Raw genomic sequence first — 27,820 nt, 5'->3', positions numbered from 1 at the left:
ATCAGAAATGTGCAAGGCCACCAGGACGTAGCAAGCAAGGTGACCACCATTTGACTATCTCACTTCCCAACAAATTATAATTGTTACATCATTTTCTTAACTATTCACCTTCCTGCCGCTCTTCCTCCTATGCACTCGGACTATGTGGTTCCGGACAAACCCCCATTTCTCCATGATCCACTGCTCTCTGTCAGTCAGTGGCTTACTGGCGGAGCCAGACTTGCCAAGACTGTGAGACAGCTTCCCGAACCGTGTCCTCTGACTCTTGAGCCATTGACACAGTTGGTCATCTGTGAAAACATAGAATAAATGAAGATCAGTGTTGAGCAAATTGTAATCTTAATTGGAACTGCAATTACAACCAGAGAAATGTGGACAAAACTACAAAGTGTGTACTTACAAGAGCAGCCAGGGAACTCCTTCGCCTTGTCTTCAAGCATTGCGTTGCGGCGATCTGTGCTCCTGAAATCACTATGGTACTTAACGTACAGTTCTCGGTGGGCCTGATACCATTCTACCAGGTCTCCCTCTTGTTCCCTGGTAAAATTATAAGGCCTTGTGATCATCCTCATCTTCTTCTTCGCTGGCGCAGCTGAGGCATCAGTTTCCGAGTCCCATTCTGGAACAGCAGCTGGGGCAGGAGCTGAAGCAGGAGATGGGGCAGGAGCTGGGGTGGGAACTGGGGTAGGAACTGGTGAAAGTGCTGACGCAGGAGATGGGGTAGGAACTGGTGAAGGTGTTGAGACATAAGATAGGGCATGAGATGGGACAGGAACTGGAGCAGGAGCAGGGTCAGGAACAGCAGCATGGCCAGAAGCAGTGGCTGGACCCTCCAGGATCTGTTTGTTCTTTGTAATAGCCTGCTTTACCTTGTCCTGCATGGATTGCTTCTTGATGTTCCTGGGGTGCCTTGTTCTCTTCATGTTCCCTGTGGATCGCTGCAGCTGGGAAGAAAAGGGAAGAAACACGGTAAGTGGGGATTAATTTCAAATCGCGCGCGGTTTTTATGCTGACACGATGAAGGCGGGCGGGCTGATAATGGATGTCGGACGGCGTCGGTCGGGCCATGACGTCATCGCGCAACGCCACGCGCTAGGCGTACGCCGTCAAGACGCTGCGTACGCCCTCAATGCGCCTGCGGGCCGACAGTGCGGGATTTTCGGAGCCCTGCGCGATGTCGGGAAGTGGGTCCGACCCCGCGCGGCCCGTACGGTGCTCGTACGCCTCAAGCGCCAGACGCATGCAATCGCATGCAACGCGTGTCATCACTCGCGGCTTTCTTCACGGCGATATTTCCCTTTTATTTATTCACAAACCATTCTTACTGCTCAATTAAATTAGAAGAAAATGTAGAAGAAAGTCATTTGCAAAGATTTTTCTTATGGGGTTCTGGAAATAATATTCTGGAGACTAATCCTTATTTCCTGCAGATTCCAGATTAATCTTGGAGACTTGGCAAATGTACAGCAAGCTGGCTGAAGTTCTGTGCTTCCTCGGCTTTACTTGGAAACCTACACAGCTGCATCATTTTTTAGTTTAGAGATACAGCGCGGAATGGTAGCGTCTGAGCAGAATGGTACGTGGGAAATGTATGCAGCAACAGGCTGCCAGTGACTGGGACAGAGACAGCCTGGGAGACGTGCAGCCGGACAAATGGAAACAGCAGCTTCTACTTTCCTACCTTAAACCAGCTGGGAAGTGTCAGTTGGGCTCAGCTCAGGGGCAGTGGGACCATGTGTGTGCCCATGACGTGGTTAGCGTCAGCATGCCAGTAAAGCAGAATTAAAAGGGTGTTCAGGGTGATAGTTTCCCCACCACAACACCACGTTGCAGAATGCTACTAGTTGGAGCTGGCTGCCTCTTTCTCCCACGCCACAGCCTACACTTCACAAATACGGTCGGTGGCGCAGCGGTAGAGTTGCTGCCTGACAGCGCCAGAGCCCCGGGTTTGATCCCAAGCAACCACGGGTGCTGTCTGCATGGGGTTTGTACATTCTCCTTGTGTCCTCCGTGGCTGTTTCGGTTTCTTCCCACACTCCAAAGACGTACAGGTTTGTAGGCTGATTGGTGGTAACATTGTAAATTGTCCCTAGTGTGTGTTAGTGTACGGGGATCGCTGGCCAGCGTGGACTCAGTGGGTCCAAAGGCCTGAAGGGCCTGTTTCTGCGCTGTATCTCTAAACTAAAAAATGATGCAGCTGTGTAGGTTTCCAAGTAAAGCCGAGGAAGCACAGATCTTCAGCCAGCTTGCTGTAAATTTGCCAAGTCTCCAAGCCTAATCTGGAATCTGCAGGAAATAAGGATTAATCTCCAGAATATTATTTCCAGAACCCCATAAGAAAAATCTTTGCAAATGACTTTCTTCTACATTTTCTTCTAATATTCTATTGAAATAATACTGGAGATGGTGAGAAGCATCTGTCCATCCAATTGAATAGTTTAGATAGACACAAAAAGCTGGAGTAACTCAGCGGGAAAGGCAGCATCTCTGCAGAGAAGGAATGGGTGACGTCTCGGGTCGAGACCATTCTTCAAGTCTGAAGACCTTTCAGTCTCCAGTTTTTGTGTCTATCTTCGGTTTAAACCAGCACCTGCAGTTCCTTCCTTCCTACACAATAGTTTAGTTTAGGTCAGTTTTGTAATGTAGTGTGGAAACAGACCCCAGGGCCCACTGAGCCCACGCTGACCGACAAGCTATGTCTCTCTCCCACACAGACAGCACCCATAGTTAATATTGAACCTGGATCTCTAGCAAAGATCATATGATCTTTGGTCTCTAGCGCTGCAAGGCAGTAACTCTACCACTGCGCTACACAACAATGAAGCATTTTTTAAAATGTTCAAATCAGCAGTGGAAGGTGGGCTGATTGGACGTTGGTGGGGTGAGGAATTTATTGCCACAGACAGCTATGGAGACCAACTCAATGGATATCTTTAAGCAAGAGAGTGACAGATTTGTGATTAGTGCAGGTGTCAAGGGTTATGGGGTGAAGGCAGGAGAATGGGGTTGAGAGGGAAAGATAGATCAACCATGATTGAATGGCAGAGTAGACTTGATGGGCTGTATGGCCTAATTCTACTCCTATAAACTTATGAACTAGGACTGAAGGGCCTATTTCAGTGCTCTCTGACTCTAAACCTCATGATGTTCAACCTTATACACATATCATCTGTTCCTCACTAATCCCAGACTTGGAAGATGCTTCCTTTGGGACACTCTACTCTGGCCAGCTTTCTTCTATGCTTTGCAGATGTTTCTCAATCACAAGCTGGTCTCTGAAGGCCCGTCTGTAATAGATGCCCCGTGCTCCAGAACTTCACTGCCATCACAATGTTCACCAGTGCAGTTCCTTCCTACGTATACCTCCTGCAAGAAATGTTTTATAGCAATTTTCAAGGTGGCTTTTGTGGTCTTTTCTGGGGTTTCAGTCACTTCAGAATATATCATCTAGGATTCTGAGTGAGAGGATATTCACCATTTCCCCTAGGTTTTCCTGTCTGATCTCTCTGCACCAAATCCCCCATGCACAAGCAATAAAATGAAATGTGCACCAATTGCAATATGCCTTCTAATTATGCCTTATAATAAATATGATTGGAACATATTTACATATGAATTATATTTTAACCTGTCTGCCAATTTTACAAGCAGCAATGCGACACTGTAGTCTCACCTGTCTGAAAGTTGCCAAGTCCCATTCACCCATCACGCACCAGAGCGCAAGGAAACAGGGCAGGGGTAGACCACTTGGAACCTCAGGCCTGCCTCATCATGGTCAGGGTTGGTCCCTGACCTCACCTCCTCAGTGCCAGGTCCACACAGCCCTCAATGTCTCGAACATTTGATCTTCGGTTTCCTCCCACACATCAAAGACCTAGAGGTATGTAGGTAAATTGGCTTGGTCAATGTAAATAGAAAAATTGTCCCGAGTGTGTCTAGGATAGTGTTAATATGCAGGGATCGCTGGTCAGCGCGAACTCGGTGGCCTGAATGGCCTGTTTCCGCACTGTATCTCTAATGTCTAATGTTCTGGCACAATTTTCAAAGTTCATGCTCCCGTGATCCAGGTTCCAAAATTGCCTGGGATAAAAAATTCTAGATATACACCACGAGTCAAGTGTGTTTAATTGGCAAAATTACCAGCAGTGGAAAAATTAAATTCCTACATGCTGCTGCTCACGCATATTAACGCAATGACGCACAGATAAATATATAACAATTAACAATACAATAAATTAATAGCCGTAATATCATGCAACCATCATAGCGCTGTGTGTAGTGCAGGCAAAGACATGGTCCCGCTGAGTTACTCCAGCGTTTTGTGTCAATCCTGGGTAAACCAGCATCTGCAGTTCGTTCCGACACATTATATCTCTGTATGGACAGTGTTACATAACATTGGTGATGCTTAACAATTTGGTCTCAGGATGCAAGTGGCTTATTCAGATGCCTGGGGGGGGGGAGGAAACAGACCACAGACCTTTCCACCCTGTTACAAGCTGTAGTGGCTTTCAACAGAAATTAGCTACATGCCCATACAGGGTGATGCAAATGGCCTTTGATGACTTTTAAGTGTATGAAGGAACTGCAGATGCTGGTTTAAATGCTGCAGATACAAGATAAGACACAAAAAGCTGGACTAACTCAGCAGAACAGGCAGCCTCTCTGGAGAGAAGGAATGGGTGACGTTTCGGGTTGAGACCCTTCTTCAGGCCCGATTTCAGCTTCGACCGAAAATGTCACCCATTCCTCTCCAGAGATGCTGCCTGTCCCGCTGAGTGACTCCAGCATTTTGTGTCTATCTTTGATAACTTTAATACCGGTCATGAACATTTATTGCCCACAGAGAGGTTAGGAGTTTGTCCAGCTTGGTCATTGCTCCTCACTGCTTTGTTAAGAAGTCATACAGCAGGTGTGGAAAGACAAGCAGAGTTTTATCCTTCAGAATACAGATAAGTGTGTTTACTGGGCTACATTCTTGGTTGTCAACTTTTGTCATTCTGTTCTCATCCCTACCTGACACAATAATTCTCCACAACCATATAATCGGCATTCCTGAATTTGGATCCCTTGATCATTTCGAAATTTAGTCGCCTACCTCACCATTGACAGTGAAATTAGTTAGGCGTGGCCCTGCCTGATGTGAAGGTGAGCCCACAACTGTTTCCAGCCTTGAGCTTCTTATGTAAGGTCGTTTATACTAGCATTGGAGGCATGTGCCTGAAGAAATTCATGAGGCTAATTCCTGAGAGTATTGGCTTTATCAAGAATGGCTAAAAAACAAAAAGTTAGATTGTAGTCTTTGGAGTTTAGAAGAAGATGGGTGGTTTTATTGAAATACTGTAAACCCTGTAAATACTGTAAATGGACCATAGGGAGAGGGAATGGTGTCTGTTATTGCTGTTTGTCTGCTATAACTGGCAGAATGGCACCTATCTGTATATCTCTTCCCTCACAACCATTCAGGGACCCCATCATCCTTCCAGTTGAGACAGAGCTTCCTGATGCGGCCTCCTTTACAACAACGGCACCAAGTATGGACTTGGTGACCATTTCGCTGAAGACTTGCGCTCGGTCTGCCAAGACCTGTTGAGTCTCCCAGTTTCTAGCTGTTTTCGCTCCTCTTCCTATTCCCATATTGAATCTTCTGTCCCGGGACTCCTCCGGTACCAGAGTGAAGCCACATGCAAACTGGAGGAACAGCACCTCATATTCTGCTTGGGTAGTTTACAACCTAATGGTATTAACAATGAACTCTCCAATTTCGGATAACTAGCAATCGTGATTTTTGCCTCCCACTCTTCCTGCTGATAGAGCTGCTGCCTCAAAGTGCCAGAGACCCAGGATGGATCCTGACCTCAGGTGCTGTCTGTATGGAGATTGCACATTCTTCCTGTGACTACTTGGGTTTCCTCCCAAATCCCAAAAATGTATGTGTTTGGAGGTTAGTTGACCTCTGTAACTTACCCCTAATGTGTAGGGAGTGGCTGCAAAATTGGGATAACATAGAACTAGTATGAAAGGGTGATCAATAGTCAGTCTGGAAATATGTTGTATCTCTAAACTATCAGTCTGGAGAAGGGTCACTTATCTATGCTCTCCAGAAATACTGCCTGACCCGTTGAGTTATTCCAGCATTTTGCAGTCTTTTTTTTAAATGGTAAGTATATTTATTTCTCTCTCCCTATATATACTGCTTCAGCGCAGATTTGAAGTAGTTCTTCATGCAACAAGGAAAATTAGATAGAAATTTGATAGGACTTGACTGATTAACAGGGAGAAGCTGTTGTCTATAGCACCAAGATTCAAGGCCTACATGTGAGAGGCAAAAACACAATGGAAATGTAAAGCAAAACATTTTGTTTAATACATGGGGAATGGCTATGAACAAAATTTCACTTGCATATAAGGGTGATGGAAACCGTCAATCAGGACCTTCAAGGGGAATAAGATGTGCACTAAAGTGCTCTACAAAGAGGTGACGGACGCTGAATGGCTGCTTATCTGTGGAGAACATTATTTTTCCATGATTTTCTGGTTTCCCCAGTACACATCAATTCAGAAAATCTGAGGGAAAACTATTCATAAGTGATAAGAGCAGAATTAGGTCATTCGGCCCATCAAGTCTACTCTGCATTTCAATCATGGCTGGTCTATCTTTCTCTCTAACCCCCATTCATCTGCCTTCTCCCCTTAACCCCTGAAACTTGTACTAGTCAAGAATCTATCTATCTCTGCCTTAAAAATATCAATTGACTTAATAGACAATATGTGCAGGAGTAGGCCATTCAATGTGATCATGGCTGTTCATCCCCAATCAGTACCCTGTTCCTGCCTTCTCTCCATATCCCCTGACTCAGCTATTTTTAAGCCCTATCGAGCTCTCTCTTGAAAGCATTCAGAGAATCTGCCTTCAAAGGCAGAGAATTCCACAGACTCACCACTCTCTGTGAGAAAAAGTGTTTCCTCGTCTCCGAGGCTTACTCCTTATTCTCAAACTGTGGCCCCTGGCTCTGGTCTCCCCCAACATCGGGAACATGTTTCTTGCCTCTAGCGTATCCAAACCCTTAACAATCTTATATTGGCCTCCACAGCCTTCTGTGGCAATGAATTCCACAGATTCACCACCCTTTGACGAAATAAATTCCTCCTTATCTCCTTTCTAAAGGAACGTCCTTTAATTCTAGGACCTCTGGTCCTAGTCTCTCCCACTAGTGGAAACATCCTCTCCACATCCACTCTATCCAGGCCTTTTGCTATTCTGTAAGTTAAAGCCTATTAAAGCTTTTAGATGAGGAAATAATAGTTGGTAAGGCTGAAAGCGTATGTGGGAAATGGCGGAGGTTTTATAACCACGCCCCAGGCTAAGGCGTTGGCTGAGCTTATATTTAAATACTACATCATGAATTCATGAACAGTCTTAGATCGTGATGACTACTGCTGCACTATAATACTAATCTGTTTCCAGAATTTTCATTGATTAACCTTCCTCATATCCTGACAGAATAATTTTCAAGTGAAATGAAGACGTGCTTTTCCACAGCAACAGCGGTATTTCAAAATATTTTACTGTTAATAAGAGCACAGTGCAGGAACAGGCTCTTCAGCTCACAATGTCCATGCTGAACAAGATGCCAAGTTAAACAAATCTTCCCTTGAATGCATGTGATCCGTATCTCTTCATTCCCTGCATATCCATGTGCCTAGCCGAAACGCCACTATCGTATCTGGCTCCATCACCACGTCTGGCAGCTTCCAGGCACCCACCACTCTGTGTAAAAAAACCTGTTCCGCAGACATCTCCTTTAAACTTCGGCCCTTGCACCTTAAAGCTGTGCCCTCTAGTCTTTAACATTTCCACCCGGGAAAAAGGATCTGACTGTCCACTCTAGCTGGGACTCTCATAATTTAATATTCTTTCATCAGCCTCCGATGCTCCCAAGCCTGTCAGGCTTTATCCTGCCCCTCCTTTCTCCCAGCTTATTCCCCCCCCCCCCCCACAATGTCTGGAGAAAGGCCAGTTAAATAATATGTTGTCAATAGAGAATGGAATGGAATATTTTATTGTCACATGTGACTAGGCACAGTGAAATTCTTTGCTTGCACACCCAAGGTATACTAATGCAGAGGAGATGAAGATTGATGTGATTTGGATAAATGGTTTGGGAATAAATAAAATCTGAAGAGGTTGCAAATACTGTGAGAGGGAAGCTGACCGTTTTTAATTCAAGGCAATTCAAGGCAGGATACAGAGATTGCTGAACTTTGATTTAATTGATGGTGATGGAGACACTAAAGGAGACCGAGGGGAAACATTTTCACACAAAGGGTGGTGGGTGTATGGTTGAGGCAGGTACTATTATAACACTTAAGTAACATTTAGACAGGTACATGGATAGGACAGGATTAGAGGGATGTGGGCCAAACGCAAGTAGGTGGGACTAGTAGATGGGGCATGTTGGTCGGTGTGGGCATGTTGGGCCTGTTTCCACACTGTATGACTTGATGACTCTCTATGACTCTATGAGACATGATATATTGTTCAAGATGGCAATGGAGCTACATCTGATTGGTGAAACTATGGTTCATTCTGCAAAAAAAATCCCAAGAATTTGTGCAGTCTGTCTCAAGCTGGTGAATACTGGGGACGAATATGATGGATACAGTCTTCACAATGGAATGGAGTCATCCGACAAAGGAGGCAAGTTATCTGAAAAAGATAAAAATTAATCCCGCTCCACTACTTTTGCCCCACAGCCCAGTAAATATTTTATTTTCATTTCCCTTTCAAAGCTACTATGAATCTGTTTCCAATTACATTTCAGACATTGCATTCAAGATCAAACAACTTGCTGAGTTTCAAAGAAAATCTCCCATCCCTTGCGTGTTTTTTTGCTTTTAATCAGCGTATATGTTGACATCTACGATTGTTCTCGGAGAGGCATAGTAACAGTGGAGAGGGACACTGGATATCAAGGGTGACCCGGGAAACTTCTTTATATGTATCGATTCACTAGTCATGGGTGCCATCTTATATTGCTATAGGAAGAATGTCATTAAATTGGAAAAGGTGCAATAAAAAAGGATTTACGAGGGGATTACTGTCTGGGGAATTTGAGTGAGAGAGGCTGGATAGACTTGGTCTTTTTTTCCCCCTAGCACATAAGAGGTTGAGGGATGACCTTTATAAAGATTTACAAAATCAAAGAGCATAGATAAGGTGAATGGCCACAGTCTTTTTCCCAAGGCATGGAGGTCTAAAATTAGAGAGTATAGGTTTAAGGTGAGAGGGGCAAAATTCAAAACAGACCCGAGGGACATTTATTTAATACGGACGGTGGTGGGTACGGAACAAGTTGCCACTGGAAGTGGTAGAGGAAGGTATAAGTACGACATTTAAACAATAGTGGGACATGTACAGGGTTAGGAAAGGATTGGAAGGATATGGGCCAGGCACTTATCATAAAGATATAAGAAATAGAAGTGGGTCAATCGAGCCAGATCCATCTTTCAATAAGATGGCGGACGAGCTGATTATAGGGCTCATTTTCACTTTCCTGCCCAAACATGGATGAATAAAAATGAGGTAAAGGCCTGTTTCTACGCTGTATGACTCTATAACTTTTCACATAGAAAGCCATGTTACTGTCAAGAGAATGTCAATTGCCTTCTCTGGACTTTAAAAGGTCACCCCTTAGCCCCTCCACACCCCAGGGAAAACAGATCCAGACTACCCAGCTATTTTGCAGGTTCCATCAAACATTTAGACAGGTACATGGATAGGTCAGGTTTAGAGGGATATGGGCCAAATGCAGGCGGGTGGGACTAGTGTGGATGGGGCATGTTGTTCTGCATGGGGACGTTGGGTCGAAGCTCCTATTTCCATGCTGTATGACTCGATCACAAAGAAAATTCAGACCTGGAAATAGACAACATTTCAGGTCTGTACCCGGGTCGGGACCCCTTCTTCAGACTGATAGCAGAGGTGTGGGGGTAGAGGTGTAGGAAAAGGCCAAAACGAATCAGGGCCGGCAACAGATGATCAAGAAAGGGTGGAGCCCATAGTGGCCCATTGTTGGCTGGAGTAGAGGTGATAACGAAGGAATACAGGGATGCAATCAGTGGAACTTATAAGATGAGTGCAGCGTAGGTTCACCAGGTTAATTCCTGGGATGGCGGGACTGACATATGATGAAAGAATGGGTCAACTGGGCTTGTATTCACTGGAATTTAGAAGGATGGGAGGGTATCTTTTAGAAACATTTAAACTTCTTGAGGGATTGGACAGGGTATATGCAGGAATTTTTATCCCGATGTTGGGGGAAGTCCAGAACCATGAATCACAGTTTAAGAATAAGGGGTAGGCCATTTAGGACTGAAATGAGGAAATAACTTTTTCACACAGAGAGTTGTGAGTCTGTGGAATTCTCTGCCACAGAAGGCAGTGGGGGCCTTTCCAAGTTAGATTTAGCTCCGAGGGATAACTGAATCAAGGGATATGGGGAAAAAGCAAGACTGGGGAACTGATTTGGGATTTTGTTTAAGAAGGAACTGCAGATGCTGGAAAATCGAAGGTACACAAAAATGAGAAACTCAGCGGGTGCAGCAGCATCTATGGAGCGAAGGAAATAGGTCTGAAGAAGGGTTTCGGCCCAAAACGTTGCCTATTTCCTTCGCTCCATAGATGCTGCTGCACCCGCTGAGTTTCTCCAGCATTTTTTGTGTACCTTTGATTTTGGATGATCAGCCATGATCATATTGAGCTCAAATTGATCATATCTAGCTCGAAGGGCCGAATGGTCTACTCCTGCACCGATTTTTTATGTTTCCCTACATATCACATTTCTTTGAAATATGAGGTGTTGTTCCACCAATTTGCTTGTGTATTTGTCTGCGAATATATTTTGTACTTATTGTTTTTTAATATTTAGAAAACTTTTTTTTTTGGAAAATGAAAAATAATAATGCGGACTTTCACAGCCCTCCCTCCTGCAAGCATGTCTCAAGGCTCAAGGTTAGGATGGATGCAAGCTGTTGTTGCATTGCACGCTACATTGCATTGCACAGATCAGCATTCAACACCATTATTCCATCAAAACTGATCCCCCCCCCTCCCGGACACTTATTATTTTTTTTTAATTCAAATCGTTTGCTATGTCGCTCTTCAAGGGAGATGCTAAATGCATTTCGTTGTCTCTGTACTGTACACTGACAATGACAATTAAAATTGAATCTGAATCTGAATCTGATCTGCTGCTGACGATCGCCCGATCCAGGTCAGGGTTCGGTTGCGACACGCGCCCGCCGTGAGAGCACGTGTACCGGCGCCTGACCCACTCACGTGACGTTCACCGCCACACACCACCTCCCCCCCACACACGTGATGTTCAACAACCCCCCCCCTCCCCACGTGATGCTCATCACCCCCCCCCCCCTCCCCACGTGATGCTCATCACCCCCCCCCCCCCCCCCCCGTGACCCACGCCTTGAAGCCCCCCCTCCACCCTCTTAGAAGCCCAACGGCTTCGGCTCGAGCGACTGTTGAAGAACCGACGGGTCACTCATCGTTATATAACCTCCCCGCCAGAAGTAAGCCGGCTCCGTCAATCCTCGCTCTGCGAAGAAAAACATCCCCTCAGAAACATGACGCTGTTCGAGCTTGACTGAAGAGAAAAAAAAAGGTTTAAATAAGCGGTCACCTGAAGGCGCTCACCTTTCCCCTCCAATGCCGGCGGATAATATATGCTAAAAGGAGGCCCGACGTCTGACGTGGCGTTCGACGTGTGAATATATTATGTTAATTGTAGCCAATAGGGAGAGCGCGTCCGCGTTGACGTACACGATTATGTTAATGTATGCCCAAGGGAGCCAATGACGTTCATTGTTTTGCTGCGTGCTCATGAATATGCAGAGTGGAGCCCCGACACCGATGCGAAATACCGGAGGTTTGTGGTGACAGCGTCGGGCTCCTCACGGAGAAAACCACATTTTATTTCTTTTTGAAAATGCACCGAAAGCCTCCACAAGTCACGGAGCCCCGATGTGACTCGACGGTTTTGTCCTCGTGGCCGGTGGTTCTGAAGACTCTGATCGAGAACCCGCCGCAGTCGCTGCTGGATAAAGAGGGTAAGGAGGAGCGCGCTTCAAAACAAGGCCCCGTGGGGGGGGTGACAGATGACAGGCGCCGCAGAGGGTCCTCCATCAATCTCTGGGCATCGTCTTGTTCCCCCTACCGTGGTCCCACTGCTGGGTCCCATCGCCGGCCGCGCCCCGGCCTCATCCAAGCCCCGCCTGGACCCAGCACCGCTCGCCCGCTCGCACCCCAACATCAGCAGCAGCCCGCACCCCAACCTCATCCAAGCCCAGCTTGGCCCTTGGACCCCAACATCAGCAGCAGCAGCCCGCACCCCAACCTCATCCAAGCCCAGCTTGGCCCTTGGACCCCAACATCAGCAGAACCCAGCCCGGTCCCCAACATCTGCCTGCACCGCAAAAAAATCAGATCAGAAGAAGGGTCTCGACCCATTCCTTTTCTCCAGAGGTGCTGCCTGACCCGCTGAGCTACTCCACCGTTTTTGGGGGGGTCTATAATCTATCTTCGGTCTAAACCTCTAACCAGCATCTTGCAGTCCCTTCCTACACATTTCGTCTGCTCCCACCGAGTCCCAGCGCCGGCCGCACCCCAACATCAGCAGAATCCCTTCCGCAACCCCCAACCTAATAGAAACATAGAAAATAGCTGCAGGAGTAGGCCATTCGGCCCTTCGAGCCTGCACCGCCATTCAATATGATCATGGCTGATCATCTGTGCCCCCACTGGGTCGCATCGCATTCCGCACCCCAACATCAGCATAACCCAGCGCCATCTGTACACCAAGATCATCCACCATCTTCTCCCCCCCATCTGATTATCCGAACCTCCCCCACCGGGCCCCAACACTCCCACCCCCAAGTATCCAAGCCACCCTCAGTGGGCACCACTAGTCAAAACAGACCCCACCACATCGGGATATAACGCTGCCCCCTCCCCCGAACCATCCGTGCCGAACCCCGTGCACCCTCCCGGGACTCCTGTTCCCACGGGTTTTGCAACGCTTTTGATGTGATGGCGCCAGTTGCGGTCGGCGGGATGGATCCTTTCCCATTCAGAGCGAAGAATGCGGAGATTACAGGGGGGGGGGGGGGGGGGGGGGGGTCAAGGCGCCGGCAACGGTGCAAATGTTGCGTAGGTTATAACCAGAACTGTTGAAATATATGACCCAGAAGAAGGACGTTCTGTCCGTCGCAATGCTTTCCCAAAAGAACCATCAGCTCCCTCTTTCCAGTTTCATATCCACCGTGACCTTACTTATTGTGGTTTATCAGACAGGAAGTCAAGGATTCAGTTGTTGAGGTGGGGTGTTTGGTTATAGGTCCAGAAATTTGAAGATGAGTTTGGTTGCAATTATAGTGTTGAAGACAGAGCTATAGTGACCTAAGTGCCCTTGTCTAGATGTTCCAAGGATGAGTGTAGGGCCAGGGAGATGGTATCTGCCATGGACTACTTGTGGCAATAGGCGAATTGGAGTGGATAACAGCTGCCTGCAAGCTGGATTTAATGTGCACCATGACCAGCTTCTTGAAGCACTTCATGATGGTTGATAGTAGAGCTACTGGATGGTAGTCATTAAGGCATTCTACCTTTCTTTGGCACACGGGATGATAGTGATTTTCTTAAAGCAGGTTGGAACCTCAGAATGGTGTCGGGAGAGGTTATAGATGTTGGTGCATACTCCTGCCAGATGATACATGTAGGTTCTGAGGATAAGGCTGGGCACTCCAACCAGGCCTATTGGTTTCAGCGTGATCACTGTCTGGAAGGCTGATTTAGATGTTCAGAGATCCAGCGCGGAAAGAGCCCACCAGCGATCACCCCATACACTAGCACTATTTTACACACTAGGGACAATTTACAGTTTTACTGAAGACATGTAACCTACAAACTTTTACGATCATTGGAGTGTGGGAGGAAACCAGAGCACCCGGAGAAAACCCACTCAGTCACAGGGAGAATGTACAAACTCGGTACAGACAGTACCCTTAGTCAGGATTGAACCCTGGTCTCTGACACTGTAAGGCAGCAACACTGCCATTGCGCCACCATGCTGCCCTGGCTGATTTGACATCTGCGATGGTGAATGTTGGTACGATGCACCCAAGACTGACGGGGCGGGTGACATAATTTCATTGACCTTCCATTCAAAATGTGCATAGAATGCACTATCCCACTTCACAATGCAGCCAGTTATAACATGCAATCCTTGCCACAATCGACAGTGTGGCTAGCCTGGAACTCTAGATTGGTCTGCAATTGTCTCCTGGCATCCCTGGTGACTTTCCAAAGGTTAAAGTCTAGATTTCTTGAGAAATTGGAATATTAGAATGGGACAATTTGACTCCAGCTGATAAAGTTCCCTACTTAAATACAGACACCACACAATGGGTTAGGTACACCAACTCAAGTTTGAGAAAGGTACACAAAAATACTGGAGAAACTCAGCGGGTGCAGCAGCATCTATGGAGCGAAGGAAATAGGCAACGCAATAGGAAAAAGCCTGCTGAAGAAGAAATATAAAGCTACAAACTATAGTCAAGTATCTCATAATGTATCTATTATATATTTAAAGCCTTTAACCCTTTCACAGCAGTATCTGTAGAAAAATAAATGGCTGATCATTCCTGTTACACCCTTTCCTTGTCACAAAAGTACCGGTTTGAGTTTAAGTTTAGTTATTGTTATGTGCATTGAGGTACAGTGAAAAGCTTGTTGTGTGTTAACCAGTCAGCAGAAAGATAATACATGATTACAATCGAGCAATCCACAGTGTACATGATAAAGGGAATAACGTGAATAACGTTTAGTGCAAGATAAAGCCCATAAAGTTCAATCAAAGATAGCACGAAGGTCTCTAATGAGGTCGATAGTAGGTCAGGACTGTTCTCGAGGAAAGTTTATTTGCCTGATAACAGCTGGGAAGAAACTGTCCTTGAATCTGGAGGTGTGCGTTTGCACATTTTATACCTTTTGCCTGATGGGAGAAGAGAGGAGAGGGAGTGGCTGGGGTGCGATTCGTCCTTGATTATGCTGGTGGCCTTGCCGAGGCAGCTTGTGGTACAAATGTCCATTTTTTTCAACGTTTTAAATGGTGAGCATGTGAGATATGAGAGGGAAGACCTGACTTCAAAAGAGAAAAGCAATGAAACAAACATAAAATCCTACACAAAAATAACCAAAGAAAATTATAACATGGCAAAGAGTCTGATCGTTCGTCTCATGATCTCCGCAGGTCCTGCTCTGTAATTTTGGAAATGTAAATAAAATGCCTTCCTTCGAGATAAATCTCCACCAGTGACATTTTGACGCCTTCATGGACATTTGTTTAAAAATTAAAATTGCAGCATTGAAAGGGGACAGGATGATGTTAATAGAAGAACCGCCTGGAACTGCAGTTCTATTTTATTTGTGCAATTCATTTTAAGAGTATTTATTTAATAATATTGTCTTTGCATTCAGCTTCTCTTTCTATTCAGTCAAATTATTATGCAATCCTATAATGTAGAAATGTCCCCTTTGGCCCATTCAACCTGTGTCAGCTCAATTAAGCAATCACTTAATACTTTATCCCATTTAAGTCTCCTCATGTTCCATCAATCCCCTTTCCCCCCCCCCCCCCCCCCCCCCCCGTTCCAGATTCTGCCACTCATCTACACCCCACAGGCAATTTTACAGTGGACAGTTAACCTACCATCCTGCAGGTCTTTGGGATGAGGGAAAGAAACCGGAGGATTCAGGGGAGGTCATGAATGGGGGAGAGCGTGCCAACTCCCCACAGACAGCATCAGGTTAGGATTAGTCTTGTGCTGCTGGAGATATGAGGCAGCGGCTCTACAAGCTTCACCTTGAAATACCAGGAGCAATTGTTGAATTTAACAATGTGGTTCTGGGTGTCAAAGAACATTACTATTCCAAGCAGTCCTTGAACCAGCTCCCACTATTGTACACAATATCCAATCCGTAGCTAACCCCCCACTTTCCTGTTCAATCTCTCAATGTTTCCCTACCAGGGACAATTTCTTCCCAGCTGTTATCAGAGAACAAAACCATCCTCTCAACTTGAAAGTGACCCTGAGCTGCTACCTACCTCACTGGAGACCCTTGTACTGTCTTTAATCGACCATTTCTGGAGTTTATCTTGCACTAAACTTTATTCCCTTTATCACGTATCTGTACTCTATGGACGGCTCGGTTAACATAGAAACATATAGAAGGCGCAGGAGGAGGCCATTTTGCCCTTTGAGCCTGCACCGACATTCATTGTGATCATGGCTCATTATCCACAATCAGTAACCCGTGCCTGCCTTCTCCCTATATCCCTTGATTCCGCTAGCCCCTAGAGCTCTACCTAACTCTCTTTTAAATTCATCCAGTGAAGTGCCTTCTGTGCAGAGAATTACACAAATTCACAACTCTCTGGGTGAAAAGGTTTTTTTCTCATCTCAGTTTTAAATTACCTCCTCTTTATTCTTAGACTGTGGCCCCTGGTTCTGGACTCCCCTATCATTGAGAACATTTTTCCTGCATCTAGCTTGTCCAGTCCTTTTATAATTTTATACTTTTCTATAAGATACCCTCTCATCCTTCTAAATTCTAGTGAGTACAAGCCGACTCTTTCCAATCTTTCCTCGTATGACAGTCCCGCCATCCTGGGGATTAACCTCGTGAACCTACGCTGCACTGCCTCAATTGCAAGGATGTCCTTCCTCAAATTAGGAGGCCAAAACTGCACACAATACTCCAGATGTGATCTCACTAGACGACTGCAGAAGGACCTCTTTACTCCTATACTCAAATCCTCTCGTTATGGACGCCAACATGCCATTAGTTTTCTTCACTGCCTGCTGTACCTGCATGTTTACTTTCAGTGACTGGTGTACAAGGACACCAGGGCTTGTTGCACTTCCCTTTTTCCTAATCTGACACCATTGAGATAATAATCTGCCTCCTTGCTCTTGCCGCCAAAGTGGATAACCTCACATTTATCTACATTTTACAGCATCTGCCCACTCACTCAACCTGTCCAAGTCACCCTGCAACCTCCTAGCATTCTCTTCGTAGTTCAAACTGCCACCCAACTTTGTGTCATCTGCAAATTTGCGAATGTTTACTTTTAATCCCATCTTCATTTTTTCACCCTTTTTGTTACCTTCTGTTGTCCTTTGAAAGTTTCCCAATCCTCCGGACTCCCGTTCCCCTTTGCTATGTTTTACACCTTTTCTTTTAGTTTTATTCCATCCCTAATGTCCCTTGTCAGCCACGATTGCCTCTTCCTCCCTGTAGGATCTTTCTTCCTCTTTGGAATGAAATGATCCTGCATCTTCTGGATTATGCCCAGAAATTCCTGCCATTGCTGTATCACCATCATTCCTGCTAAGATCCTTTTCCAGTCGATCTCTCATGTCTTCATAGTCCCCTTTGTTCAACTGCAACACTGACACTTCTGATTTAACCTTCTTCCTCTCAAATTGCAGATTAAAATTTACCATATTATGGTTACTACCTCCTAGTGGTTCCTTTACCTCGAGTTCCCTTATTAAATCTGGTTCATTAGACAACACTAAATCCAGAATTGCCTTCTCTCTGAAAGGCTCCAGTACAAGCTGCTCTAAGAATCCATCTCGGAGGCACTCTACAAACTCCCTTTCTTGGGGTCCAGAACCAAACTGATTTTCCCAGTCTACCTGCAGTTTGGTAGTTGGTAGTATCTGGGAGTTTTAGTAGAAAGTGTTATAAAATCTAATCAAATGTACTTGCATGTTTATTTCCTCTAAACTAGTCTAACATGTTGAATAATCAAGGATGCAAATTTCAATAAACATTGGCAGCATGGAAACGGGCCCTTCACCCTTTTGTTTTGCTGTATAATTTTATGACTATTGTGGGCAGATGGGTCTAGCTTAGATGAGGCATCCTGGACAGCATACATGAGTTGAGTCAAAGAGATTATTTCCTTGCGGTATAACTCTGATTCTACCAGGGGTAAATGTGACTAGCTTAGATGAGACATCTCTGATCAGTATGGACGAGTTGGGCTGAAGGGCCTGTTACCTTGCTGTATGACTATTGCAGAAAATGGGGCTAGCTCTGGTCAGCATGGACAAGTAGTCCGGCATGGTCCGTTTCCTGGACACCACTCCAGCTTTTTAGTGTGTTAATATAGAATGAACGCTGGTTATCATATGGAATCAAAATAAGTGAGTCTTTGTCAGGATTCATTATTAGATCTTGGTAGGTATTTACAACGGAGGTAATTTTATGAATTGTTGTCAATGAAGAGACAATGCCAAAGAAACGTTGAGTTCTAGGACAGATCAGCCAAGATCCTATTGAGCGGCAGGGTAGTTGGCCCATTCCTGCTTCTGTTTTCCTGTTATATGATCTTCTCCGTCAAGAATCAGTCCATTGTCGGAGGCACCATTCATGATGCCAGCTGGCGCTGTATTCAGAAAGCTCACTAATCAGAAAAATGATTACTCGTCTGAGGGGAGGAAAAAAACAAGCATGTCAACAATCTATTCTGCCATCGAAACAAAGAACTGCAGATGCTGGTTTACTAAAAAGCTCACCCTGCTCACTCAGTAACAATCTGAATATTGATATCAAATCTGAAGAAGGGTCCTGATCTGAAATGTCTTCTAGCTTTGTTCTCCAGAGATGCTGCCTGATCTGCTGAGTTACTCCAGCACTTTATTTATTTTCTTTGTTGTAAACCAGCATCTGCAGTTCCTTGTGTCCAGGTGGTTCTATACTTTGGGGATGAGGTCAAGTTTGGCTCTGATATTTGGATAGCATTTTTTGTGCCCAATACATAGTTAGATTTGTGAATAAAGGATAATTGTGTGAGGTTTTATAGCCATAATTCCACGAGCAACCACTCCAGTGAAGGAATAAGTGACTCTAGGAGAGAAAGGGTTGCAGTGAATTTATGACCACGGAATATTTAATATTACCTGCCGTTGTCCCATCTTGCACATCAGTAATTCCTTTCTCTTCACCATTAACAACAGTGCCTTCAATTGTATAGGTTTTAAGCTTTCAAATTCCCACTGTAAACCCAGTGGGGCAGCGGTAAAGTTGCTGCCTCACAGCGCTAGAGATCCGGGTTTGATCCTGACTGCACTGTGCTGTCTGTACGGAGTTTGTACGCTCTCCCTCTGACCGCGTGGGTTTTCTCCAGTTTCCTCCCGCATTCCAAAGACGTGCAGGCTTGCAGGTTAATTGGCTTCTGTAAATTGCCCCTAGAGTGTAGGATGCAAAAGCGAGATAACATAGTGTACAAGTGATCGATGGTTGGTGCAGACTCGGAGGGCCGTAGGGATTGTTTCCTTGTTACATCCCGAACACTAAAACCCACTAACTTTCCAGTAGTGCTTAAAACATCTCTCTCTGACAAGCACTTTATTACCAACCCTAATATGTGACTCATTCTCAAATGTCAACAATCTATGGATTTTTTGGCTGCAAATGGCTATGTACTATATTTACATTAAGATGCTGGCATTGTTCAGTGTGTGTTCTCGGGGATTTAAAATGCTACATATTTAAATCCTACAAATGTCTATGACACTTTAAATGCAATCTAAAATGTAACCAGTTGACATTACTGCCCAACATGATTGAGAACAGAAGATTGCTTGTTATCAGACTGATGTAGAAAGAGGAGTCTTAGTTTAGTTTAGAGATATTGCATGGAAAAAGACCCTTCAGCCCATCGAGTCGGCACTGTCTATCCATCATCTCTTCACACTAGTTCTATGTTATCCCACTTTCTCATCCAGCCCCTACACTTTGGTGAACTTTTGCAGAGAGCCCATTAACCTACAAACCCGCACATCTTTGGGATGGGGCAGGAAACCAGCAAGGAGGGAATCCGCATTATCACAGGGAGAATGAGCAAACTCCACACAGACAGCACCCGAAGTCAGGATCAAACTCGTGTCTATGGTGCTGTGAGGCAGCAGCTCTACCACCTGTGCCACCATCTTGTATCAGGAGATGCAAGGAGGCTGAGGGACATGGAAGGCTGCACAGTGCTAAAATATGCTTTTGCACGGTCTCCTTTACTTTAAAGAGAAGCACACTAGGTCAGTGAAATTGTCTTTCTGAAAGGAATTGATTATTCTCCGTTGGTTTTATATTGCAGAACTTAGATTCCCAGACGTGCGCTTGCAACTGAGGTGAGCCAGTGTTGTCATTTGGCCTGGGTGCATTGCCTGGGGAACACAACCTTGCAGCCTACAGCTCGACCTGTTTCCATGTGCACAGTGGAGCAGGTATGAGTTTCACCCAAAGAGGCTCATGTATCTGGCCATTGCATATTAATTGTTACTCATTAGTTGATGAACTGCATTCCATTCCATTCCATTGGCAAATTGCTCGCCAACTTTTACTGTCTGGGCCTCTGGGCAATGTGCTAAAGGAAAATAGACTCAAGGGTCAAGTCAAGTGTACTTAATTGTCATGTGTACCAACAACAGAACAATAAATTCTTACTTGCAGCAGCTTAACAGGCTTGTAAATGCAATAGATAATTATAATAAATTAATAACCACAGTACTAGTACAAAAACAAAGCCATAGTCCTCTATGCAACTACAGATAAACCTCGGTACCTGTACACTAAATTTTTCCCTTGCATACATTTCAGTAAAATCTCACTACATGCACTACCCTCCATAATGTTTGGGACAAAGATGCATCATTTATTTATTTGCCTCTGTACTCCACAATTTGAGATTTGTAATAGAAAAAATCACATGTGGTTAAAGTGCACATTATCAGATTTTATTAAAGGCCATTTTAATATATCCTAAACATACTGCTAAAGCAACAAAGGATTTTTTCAAAGCTAAAAAAAGGTAAATTCCTGAGTGGCCAAGTCAATCACCCAATCTGAACCCAATTGAGCATGCCTTTTATATGCTGAAGAGAAAACTGAAGGGGACTAGCCCCCAAAACAAGCATAAGCTAAAGATGGCTGCGATACAGGCCTGGCAGAGGATCACCAGAGAAGACACCCCACAACTGATGATGTCCATGAATCGTAGACTTCAAGCAGTCAATGTATGCAAATGTTATGCAACAAAGTACTAAACATGCCTACTTTCATTTACATGACATTGCTGTGTCCCAAACATTATGGTGTCCTGAAATGGGGGGAATATGTATAAACGCTGCTGTAAATTCTACATGGTGAAACCAAAATGTATAAAAAAAGGCCTTTATTAAAATCTGACAATGTGCACTTTAACCACATGTGATTTTTTTTCTATTACAAATCTCAAATTGTGGAGTACAGAGGCAAATAAATAAATGATGGGTCTTTGTCCCAAACATTATGGTATATAAAGGACAGCAACAGCTAAATAGCCAACACATTTCTCATTTTCACAGACCAAGAGCTAATAACAATAATTAACCTTGCAATTAGTTTAGCTTAGAGATACAGCCTGGAAAAAGGCCCTTCGACCTACCGAGTCTAACCGACTATTGATTACCTATTCACACTAATGAATAATGAAGAAGGGTCTCGACCCGAAACATCACCCATTCCTTCGCTGCAGAGATGCTTCCTGTCCCGCTGAACAACTCCAGCATTTTGTGCCTACCTGTTCACACTAGTTCTATGTTGTTCCACTTTCTCATCCTAGGTGGGAACCCTTCTTCAGTCCGAAGAAGACCCCCGACCCGAAACGTCGCTTATCCACTCCCTCCAGCAGTTACTCCAGTACTTTGTGTTTTAATCAAGCTTCCAGCAACTGCTTCTTTCTATCTCCAAGGTGTCACTCGAATGATCACTATTTCAGACTCTTCGTGAGAAAAGGACTTAAACCGATAATGTAAATTTCAATGTTAATTTTAATCTTTGCCCAGAAACAGAAATATATTTGTCTAATTTACTTGTGACAGGGAAGAATAACGCTTCTCATTGACTTCTGCAGAGAAGGATGAGGATAAAGAGAAGACTGTAGATGAAGCTGCCAGCAGCACCATGGCAGTATCAGCTTCCCTCATGCCAACCATCTGGGACAAGACCATCCCTTATGACGGGGAGACCTTCCACCTCGAGTACATGGATCTGGACGACTTCCTGCTGGAAAATGGCATCGCGAGCAGCCCAAGCCACCTGGGCCTGCCAGATGCTCTGGAAAATAGCCTCTTGTCCGTGGCAGATCTGGACGAGAAGGAGATGGCTCCTGCAATGCCCACACCTGCTTGTAGAAGCGTGATATACCCGACAGCAAACTGCAACGGTAGGTCCTGAATGGTTGCGATGTTAAATATTTGGTTTGATTGCTGTACCTCCTGAGAAACTGGTTCAAAATAAGACCTTTTCCTATAGATTCTAATGTTCCAAAGTGAAATACAGTAAACCTTCACTATTCCTGCTATAGTGGTGCCACAGTAGCGGATTTTCCAGACGATTGGATGTCATCTTTCATATCACAAACACTCTCTTTGTTTAACATGTTACATTGTAGTATAATTTCTTTTAACAGAGTGGGAAATATGCAAGCATTCTAGTATGCTTTAGATGTAGTACAGAGGGGATCTTTTGATCAATGTTTTTTTTTATGGATATCCTTTGCCCAACTAGCTACAGTCAGTTTGTACATTCACATATTGTCTTTTGACATAAGGGAGACCATTTGGCCCATCAAGTCTCTGCTGGTTTTCTGAGCAACCCCATCAATTCCATCCCCCTACTATTTGTGCTGTAGCTCTTATTAGTATATTTAAGAGATACGGCATGAAAACAGACCCTTCGGCCCACCGAGTGCACGCCGACCACACCAGTTCTATGTTATCCCACTTTCTCATCCATCCCTATAGTCTCTGAGATGCCCATCAAATGTACCTGGTCTTTCCACCCACTTGTATCAGGGGTACTTTGTAGTAACTGCTTAATCTACCATGTTACATCAATTGGCATATCCTAAACATAGAAACATAGAAAATAGGTGCAGGAGTAGGCCATTCGGCCCTTCGAGCCTGCACCGCCATTCAATATGATCATGGCTGATCATCCAACTCAATATCCTGTATCTGCCTTCTCTCCATACCCCCTGATCCTTTAGCCACAAGGGCCACATCTAACTCCCTCTTAAATATAGCCAATGAACTGTGGCCTCAATTACCTTCTGTGGCAGAGAATTCCAGAGATTCACCAATCACTGTGTGAAAAATGTTTTCCTCATCTCGGTCCTAAAAGATTTCCCCCTTATCCTTAAACTGTGACCTCTTGTTCTGGACTTCCCCAACATCGGGAACAATCTTCCTGCATCTAGCCTGTACAACCCCTTAAGAATTTTGTAAGTTTCTATAAGATCCCCCCTCAATCTTCTAAATTCTAGCGAGTCTGAAAGCTGCTTCAGAGTCTTGAACAAACTGCAGGAAACAGCCCCTTTGACCCAAGTCCACATCCACGGATCCTACATCAAGTCCATATTTTATTCTCCCTATCAACTCCCCCCCACACATCCATACGTATTGAGGGCTGTTTACAGTAGCCAATAATCCGCAAAAGCGCACATCTCGTTGATATGGTTGGAAACATCATGTTGGGTATGGACATTGTGGACCGAAGGGCCTGTTCCTATGCTGTACTCTTCTAGGTACAGTTAACCAGAGAAAACCCACACGGTTACAGGGAGAACATACAAACACGACGCAGACAGCACTCAAAGTCAGGATTGAACCCAGGTCTCTGATGCAGTGGTCTATAGCTGTACCACCCTGCCTTTTGTTTTTCATTTCCCTTGCCCTCTGGTCCTGAAGGAAACACTTTTGTCAGTGCCATTTTGTTTAGTGTTTCACTCCTCAATAACAGAGGCAGTGCTGAGGATAACATCCCTAATTGTCTGAACAATTTACAAATGCAATAACTTCACTTGAGAATGACGCCGAGCTACAAAACCATTCAAATACCCAGGTTTACCATATCTTAGGAATTACATTTCATTCAGTTAGATCTTGTCATGTATATTGATATAATTTTGATACTGTATAAATTAATAAAGTATTTGTTCATAAAAAATGTTCTCTTTACAATTACTATGAGGTGCAAGATGAAGCTAAAGAATCACAAGCAGTTATTTTACAAATCATTCCTTTTGTCATACAGTCTTAGAGAAACAGGCCTTTTGGCCCAAATTGCCCACATCGGCCAACATGTCCCATCTATAGTACACTGATCCCATCTGCCTGCATTTGACCCATATCCCTCTAAACCTGCCCTATCCATGTAAACATTGCGATAGTACCTGGCTCAACCATCTCCTCCGGCAGCTCGCTCAATACATCCACCACTCTTTGTGTAAAAAAGTTATCCCTCGGGTTCCTATTAAATATTTCCCCCCCCCCTCACCTTAAACCTATGCCTCTGGTTCTCGATTCACCTACTCTGGGCAAGAGACTCTATGCGTCAATCCGATCTAATCATCTCGTTATTTTGTACACAAGATTTGTATTAATCTTGTAAAGTTACGAAAGGGATATTTTATATAATCCATCGCTTCGTTCCAGATTCTGATGGAGACGAGTCTGAAAGTAATTCTCCCACCTCAGATGACACAGAGGCGATTGATGTGTTGGTGAACTTTGAACCAGACCCTACCGACCTGGTCCTGTCTAGTGTTCCTGGGGGAGAGCTGTTTGATCCTCGTAAGCACAAGTTTTCGGATGAAGAACTCAAACCGCAGCCTATGATTAAAAAGGCAAAAAAGATCTACGTTCCACCTGAGCAAAAGGTATCTGTTCAATGACTGGTGCTGCCACCTTGCAAGTCAGTGGGTAGGAAGCTGTTTGTGTGTCACAAGTGTCTTGCTTATTGCTTATGCTGGAGTAACTCAGTGGGACAGGCGGAATCTATGGAGAGAAGAAATGGGTGATGTTTCTGGTCGAGACCTTTCTTCAGACTGATTGTAGTAGTGGGGAGAAAATTGGAAAGTAGCGGTGGGACAAAGCCTAGTCTGAAGACGGGTCTCGACCCAAATTGTCACCCATTCCTTCTCTCCAGAGATGCTGCCTGTCCCGCTGAGTTACTCCAGCATTTTGTGTCTTTAACTCCAGTGTTGATCCGAGTCCTTCTTGTTTTAAGGATGACCGCTACTGGACAAGGCGCAAGAAGAACAACCTGGCGGCGAAGCGGTCGCGGGACGCACGGAGGCTGAAGGAGAACCAGATCACGGTGCGGGCTGCCTTCCTGGAGAAGGAGAACTCGGCCCTGAGGCTGGAGGTGGCCGAGCTGCGCAAGGAGGTGGGACGCTACAAGAACATCATCTCCAAGTACGAAGCCAAATACGGAACCTTGTAAGAAACCTTCAGCTGTCTTGGTCAAGGGGTGGGAGGAAAAAATGGTTGTGCAACAAATCCCACCATCGAGGGACAGCCGTAACCTGCTATTGTAAAGAAAGAAAAAAAAGTACAACTTCCTCTTCTCAGCTATTCCCGCGCACAACCGTCTCATTTAACGAGTTGACTGGTGTTTAAATATATTCACGGAGTATATATCCTCAAACATTATATTTCTTGAAATAAAATACAGTGCCCTCTACCTGTACTTTTGGGTAACACGTTACAAAGCCAGCCAGAGCCTTTTGCTGCTTGTCAGAGCCAACGTTGTCAAGTCAAGAGAGTTTATTGTCATGTATCCCAGATAGGACAATGAAATTCTTGCTTGCAAGAATTGAACTCTTGAAGGGTGAATAACGTTGAACTCTTTAAGGGAGGTTAACGGCGTTGGGGTTTATTTTTAACATGGGGCCCAGGCAATCTATTGTCCTGAACAATTTTGTTTTCTTGTGGGCGTGAATTGATGATTTGTTCCTGCTGATAGAGTTCGGGCATCTTTTCAGAGTTCAGGAGGGTGAGGGGTGATCTTATATGGGTGTACAGATCATGAAACAGGTGGGATAAATGCACTTTTTGCCAAGACTAGGGGAATCGAGGACCAGGGAACATAGGTTTAAGGTGAGGAAAGGTTTACTAGGAACCTGAGGGGTAACTTATTTATACATATGGAACGAGTTGCCGGAGGAGGTAGTTGAGGCAGGCACTATCGCAACATTTAAGAAGGATTAGACAAATGCATGGGTGGATAGGATAGGTTTAGAGGGATGTGAGCCAAACGCAGGCAGGTGGAACGAATGTAGATAGGACGGACATGTTGGTCGGTGTGGGGAAGTTGGGCTGAAGGGCTTGTTTCAACACTGTATGCCTCTATTTTCAACGTCCACATCCATAAGTGACTCCTACCCAAAAGAAAAGAACATAAGGGATAGGTGCAGGAATACTTTCCACCTCACCTCGCTTGCCTCATCATTCAGTAACTTGTTGAGCAGTAATTCCTCTTCCTTTGCAGGGTGCTTAGACGTCTGTCCGTCTCAGTCTCAAGACTGACATTTGACCGTCTTGTCTTTTCCCTTGGAGCCTGTATACCGGCCTGCATTTTCATTCCACATTGATAGCACTCCTAGGTTGCATACAAAATATCTCCTTCAATCAGTTGGTGATCATGAATGTTTGTTTATTTTTGGGGGTGAATCATTGTGTACTTTCAAGTACCGTAGTTGCCAGCCGCATGGTCTTCAACTTTGTAAGTGATTTGCTAGACACACCAGTTTTAAGTTTATTTGAAAGGCGGGTTTTAAAGTTTTGCATTTAAACTTATCATTCCCCCCGCATCAGGATTCATTGTCCTTTTCCATGACTGTTTTTAAAGGGTCACATCCGAGTAACTATACAATCCACGCATAGTTGGGTCAACGCAATGAATCTACCGGTTCCCTTTGCAACTGTGCTGGTGCTTTGCACTGTGCAATGGTCAACGCATAGACATAAACTGTCCACTTCCCAACAAATTTACTATGCAGTATGAATGGGCGTCAAATTCCTGTCAGCTGTGATATAAAGACAAGAGCCAAGAGTTATATTGTCATATGTCCCAAACAGGAGAAATAAATTCTTACTTGCTGCAGCACAATATAATAAACGAGAAAATGTTCAGTGGATATATATACACACATTTGCACACACACTTGTATACACACGTACACAAACACGCACCCATGCGCGCACACACACGCACACGTACACGCACACACACACCAGTTTAAAATCTTCCCTGATCAAACCACCAGGTCTGGTGCAGATTGAATGAAGGGTGGAAAAAAGCACAATTTGTAGCTCGGAGACAAGGAAATGCAGATGCTTGTTTACAAAAAAGAGCAGACAGTGCTGGAATCTCTGGGGAACATAAATAGATGGCGTTTCTAGTTGAGACCCTTTGCAGACTGCTCAGTACGTCACCTATTCATGTTCTTTAAAGATGCTGCCAGACCCATTGAGTTACTTGAGTCTTTTTGTTTTTTCACGATTTGTAACTTGATAGTTTAATTTTTGGAGATTTAAAGGTGTGGCGGAGGGTTTTAGAGGTGAGATCATGTTGTTAGTGCGTGCACTAACATTACCTTGTCCCCTTTCTTTAAGTGTTCCATGGGACGTGGAATAATTCGAGTGTTTTTTTTAAAACCACATCTGGAATGGACAGAAAGAACAACTGAGACAAAAGATCTAAGCAAGTAGATGCTGACTTTCAAATGTGTCTGTAATCTCAATGTGTGGCTGTGCAGTTTGTCATTTTATACCCCCCACCCACACTTTTGCCCACAGCTCCCAGGTGTTTGACACCGCCCTACACCCCCTCTCATCCCTAACTCTCTGA

The 27,820-nt window shown here is 44.7% G+C and overlaps 2 protein-coding genes across 7 annotated transcripts; one reads left to right on the top strand and one right to left on the bottom strand.

Moving 5' to 3' along the window:
• LOC129713856 (ensconsin-like) lies at positions 1 to 11,769 on the bottom strand. 3 transcript variants are annotated; one of them, XM_055663203.1, is made up of 4 exons: positions 11,714 to 11,769; positions 3,674 to 3,874; positions 401 to 944; positions 4 to 290 (listed from the first exon to the last, which is right to left on the bottom strand). In XM_055663203.1, exons 2-4 carry the CDS (start codon positions 3,704 to 3,706, stop codon positions 97 to 99), a joined length of 771 nt encoding a protein of 256 aa, XP_055519178.1. In that variant the 5' UTR covers positions 3,707 to 3,874; positions 11,714 to 11,769; the 3' UTR covers positions 4 to 96. The 3 variants fall into 3 exon arrangements, with proteins under 3 accessions (XP_055519180.1, XP_055519178.1, XP_055519179.1); XM_055663204.1 differs by having other exon boundaries at positions 11,700 to 11,766; XM_055663205.1 differs by lacking the exons at positions 3,674 to 3,874; positions 11,714 to 11,769 and adding an exon at positions 3,181 to 3,566 and having other exon boundaries at positions 1 to 290.
• LOC129713855 (transcription factor VBP-like) lies at positions 11,556 to 27,761 on the top strand. Of its 4 annotated transcripts, none has more exons than XM_055663201.1 (6): positions 11,556 to 12,126; positions 21,747 to 21,935; positions 22,038 to 22,349; positions 24,622 to 24,845; positions 25,196 to 25,407; positions 27,586 to 27,761. In XM_055663201.1, the coding sequence occupies exons 3-6, from the start codon at positions 22,088 to 22,090 to the stop codon at positions 27,605 to 27,607; spliced, it is 720 nt and encodes a 239-aa protein (XP_055519176.1). In that variant the 5' UTR covers positions 11,556 to 12,126; positions 21,747 to 21,935; positions 22,038 to 22,087; the 3' UTR covers positions 27,608 to 27,761. The 4 variants fall into 4 exon arrangements, with proteins under 4 accessions (XP_055519176.1, XP_055519177.1, XP_055519174.1 ...); XM_055663202.1 differs by lacking the exon at positions 21,747 to 21,935 and adding an exon at positions 20,241 to 20,274; XM_055663199.1 differs by lacking the exon at positions 21,747 to 21,935.
• The last annotated feature ends 59 nt before the right edge of the window (positions 27,762 to 27,820 follow it).

Source organism: Leucoraja erinacea, chromosome 37, assembly GCF_028641065.1.
Source record: "Leucoraja erinacea ecotype New England chromosome 37, Leri_hhj_1, whole genome shotgun sequence".
Lineage (NCBI taxonomy): Eukaryota > Metazoa > Chordata > Chondrichthyes > Rajiformes > Rajidae > Leucoraja > Leucoraja erinaceus.
Note: the sequence above shows the minus strand (reverse complement) of the source record. Positions and strands in the feature narration are given on the sequence as shown.

Bases quoted from the DNA above. Each gene is read 5' to 3' on its own strand.
- LOC129713855 (XM_055663199.1), top strand. From the start codon at position 12,006: ATGCACCGAAAGCCTCCACAAGTCACGGAGCCCCGATGTGACTCGACG. The intron at 22,350-24,621 runs GTAGGTCCTGAA...GCTTCGTTCCAG, and splicing joins CCCGACAGCAAACTGCAACG to ATTCTGATGGAGACGAGTCT. The intron at 25,408-27,585 runs GTAAGAAACCTT...CCTTTCTTTAAG, and splicing joins GAAGCCAAATACGGAACCTT to TGTTCCATGGGACGTGGAAT.
- LOC129713856 (XM_055663203.1), bottom strand. From the start codon at position 3,706: ATGGGTGAATGGGACTTGGCAACTTTCAGACAG. The intron at 945-3,673 runs GTGAGACTACAG...TTTTCTTCCCAG, and splicing joins ACTTGGCAACTTTCAGACAG to CTGCAGCGATCCACAGGGAA. The intron at 291-400 runs GTAAGTACACAC...ATGTTTTCACAG, and splicing joins GGAGTTCCCTGGCTGCTCTT to ATGACCAACTGTGTCAATGG.